At 45.2% G+C, this 2,691-nt stretch overlaps 1 protein-coding gene across 1 annotated transcript; it reads right to left on the bottom strand.

The window, feature by feature from the left end:
* Positions 1–671: 671 nt before the first annotated feature.
* Positions 672–2,472, bottom strand: LOC120222690 (C-C motif chemokine 8-like). Its single transcript, XM_039220627.1, has 3 exons — positions 2,318–2,472; positions 1,392–1,509; positions 672–997 (listed from the first exon to the last, which is right to left on the bottom strand). The coding sequence occupies exons 1-3, from the start codon at positions 2,391–2,393 to the stop codon at positions 892–894; spliced, it is 300 nt and encodes a 99-aa protein (XP_039076558.1). The 5' UTR covers positions 2,394–2,472; the 3' UTR covers positions 672–891.
* Positions 2,473–2,691: the final 219 nt, after the last annotated feature.

Raw genomic sequence — 2,691 nt, 5'->3', positions numbered from 1 at the left:
GAAGCAAGAGAGAGAGCCGACAAAGGGAGGTGCTGTGAGAGAAGAAATGTGCAGGCAATGTTAGAGACTGGAGTCAAAGGCTGGAACACTCTGAACCTCAGTTGAGTCTAAAATACTTCTTAGAGGATAGCCCGCAAACCCTAAATTGCCATTCATTACTGCCATTTTCTGCCTCCCAGCTAAATGTTACCCCATGAAATAAGACCAGGTAGTTTAGGGGTGCCTGGGTGGCTCATTTGGTTGAGCGTCTGACTTTGGCTCAGGTCATGATCTCATGCTTCATGAGTTTGAGCCCCACATCAGGTTCTGTGCTGACAGCGCAGAGCCTAGAACCTGCTTCAGATTCTATGTCTCCCTCTCTCTCTGCTTCTCCCCTGCTTGTGCTCTCTCTCTCTCCCTCAAAAATAAATAAATAAACATTTAAAAAGACCAAGTTTAAAGTTATATATTTTTCTTTGAAAATGTCATATAGTCTTTAAATAACATTAATCAACAACACTACACAGCAGACGTTTGACATACAGGAGCACTGACTTCCTAAGAATACAGAACTATTTCACTCTGATGATCCATGGAAGGACCTGACAATACTACAGGCAGGTCAGAGGGAGAACAATGACATCCTGCCATGAACGTGACTGAGTTCACAGGAAAGAAAACATGCCATCGGATTTTATACTTTACATTTACTAGGATTTATAGCAGATAAAGTCAAAACATCAATAACTTAAGTGTAATTAAATAATACATAAAAAATGTACTTTAAATTATTACACAAAGTGCCTCTTGTTGGGACTGTAATAAAATAACATCACTCTGCCCTTGGGGAGGTTTGGGGGAAATAAATAAGATTTTCCTCAGGCTCTGTCTCTCTAGTCCAGGTGTAAACATTCAAGGCTTCTGGGTTTGGGACTTTTGGTCCAATCGCTTCATGAAATCCTGGACCCACTTCTGCTTGGGGTCAGCACAGAGTTCCCTTGATGTTTTGGTCTTGAAGCTGTTGGGGGAAGAGAGGGCAGTTAGCTAGAGCACCTTGAGGGTTTTGTCCAGGAATGTGGCCTGTTGGACCCTAAGCCTGAGCAACTTTTTCTCTCTGGGTGAGGGGACTAGATGGGGACAGGTGGGAGGGGAAGGATGGGAGGAAAAGGCCTCAAAAGGAAACTGTGCTCTTCTCCCAGAGGAAGCCCTCAAGGTCCTGGCTGCAAAAACTTGGATAATCTGGCCAAGCTCCTTGAAGGTTAACCTGGCCCGAGTATGGATTCCCTCCCATGAGCTCAGTTTCTCCATGGTATATTTTTCTGACTCTTTTGGGCATGTATCCTGATCTCCTTCCTTTGTATGTAACTCAGACAGAACTTTTGGTGGAGGGTTCCAGGGCATAGTCTACTCACATCACAGCTTCCTGGGGACACTGGCTGTTGGTGATCCTTGTATAGCTCTCCAGCTTCTGCATGGGGATCTTCCCTTTGACCACACTGAAGCAGCAGGTAATTGGGATGGAAACCGAACCTGAAAAACATTTCGCAAAGAATGATACAGTTATCATGCATCATAAGCATGCATTTGCAAGCGCAGGTGGAGAAGCTAGGAAAAGACAAAAAAAAACATACAAGTTCCAACGAACACTGGACACTCCCAAGTCTAGTGCCTTAGTTCACATCCCACAGATGAAATGGTGCCCAGGAATCAGTTTCCTATTTGGAACTATGGGACCCCTCCTTGTTGATTTGGAATGGAGAAATCTCAAGTGACAAGACTAATCCTGTAGTGCCATTAGGAGGATCCACTGATCCAAAACATCTGACACCAAAAAGGTAAGTTCTAAGAACTTGCTTCCCAGCTTTCTGTCCCCATGGGCTCTAAAGTCAACCTGTGTCACATGCTGAGATGCCCGTGGGTCCTTATTCTTCTTACATGGCTACTGGTACACTGGCTGTAATCCAAAATTTGAAACCCCAAGCACTATTTTTTTTCCTCTCCACTACTGCCTGAAATGTCCTTCACATTCACAATGAGAAATAGTCCTTCCTTATATACCACATCCCCAAACAATGTGAGGGTCATTGAGGTAGTGGTTGCATTTAGTGTCTCTTCTCCAATTGGTGTCAGGAAGGACCATGAGGACTGGCCTCAGTGGCCTGGGCATCTGGTTCTGGTTCTGGCTAATTGTGGCATGACAGCTCTTCTTATCTCCGCTGTTGGTTTCACTTCTCCATCTCTGTAATGTAGGGTATGCAGCAAACATGGGATGACTTATGCTGGGATGGTAGTACTTACAATAGTTAAAATAGTAAGCCTTGGGAAGAAAGAGCCTTACCTGGCTGAGCAAGCACCTGGATGCTGAACGTGGCCGCTGTGAGCAGCAAGCACAGAAGCACTGTGGAGACCTTCATGGCAGAGGGGAGCGCAGGAGCTTGGGTGTGTGAGATGGAAGTTCCTGGGTTGGTTTCAGCCTCTCTGCTCCTCTGGCCACCCTGCCTGTCTTTTATAGAGAGCAGAGAGTATGGGCGGGGGCATGAAGTAAGACTCTGAATATGCTTAGTAGGCACCAGATCCTGGGGGTGATTTCCAAAAGCTGGAAGAAGGAAGCTGAACAGTTTCTATGATTTAAATAGACTATGTGGAGCAGAGGGGGAAGGGTATATTGTTGTACTAAGCAAAGTATAGGAAGTGACCTCACTAGAATGTTAA

The sequence above is a fragment of the Hyaena hyaena genome, unplaced genomic scaffold (assembly GCF_003009895.1).
Source record: "Hyaena hyaena isolate Hyena2069 unplaced genomic scaffold, ASM300989v1 scaffold_898, whole genome shotgun sequence".
NCBI classification, from domain to species: Eukaryota; Metazoa; Chordata; class Mammalia; order Carnivora; family Hyaenidae; genus Hyaena; species Hyaena hyaena.
This window is presented reverse-complemented; position numbering and strand designations above follow the sequence as displayed.

Coding starts and splice junctions, on each gene's coding strand:
- LOC120222690 (XM_039220627.1), bottom strand. CDS start 2,393: ATGAAGGTCTCCACAGTGCTTCTGTGCTTGCTGCTCACAGCGGCCACG. Junction 1,510..2,317: donor CCAGGTGCTTGCTCAGCCAG/GTAAGGCTCTTT, acceptor AATGTTTTTCAG/GTTCGGTTTCCATCCCAATT. Junction 998..1,391: donor TGTCCCCAGGAAGCTGTGAT/GTGAGTAGACTA, acceptor TTCCCCCAACAG/CTTCAAGACCAAAACATCAA.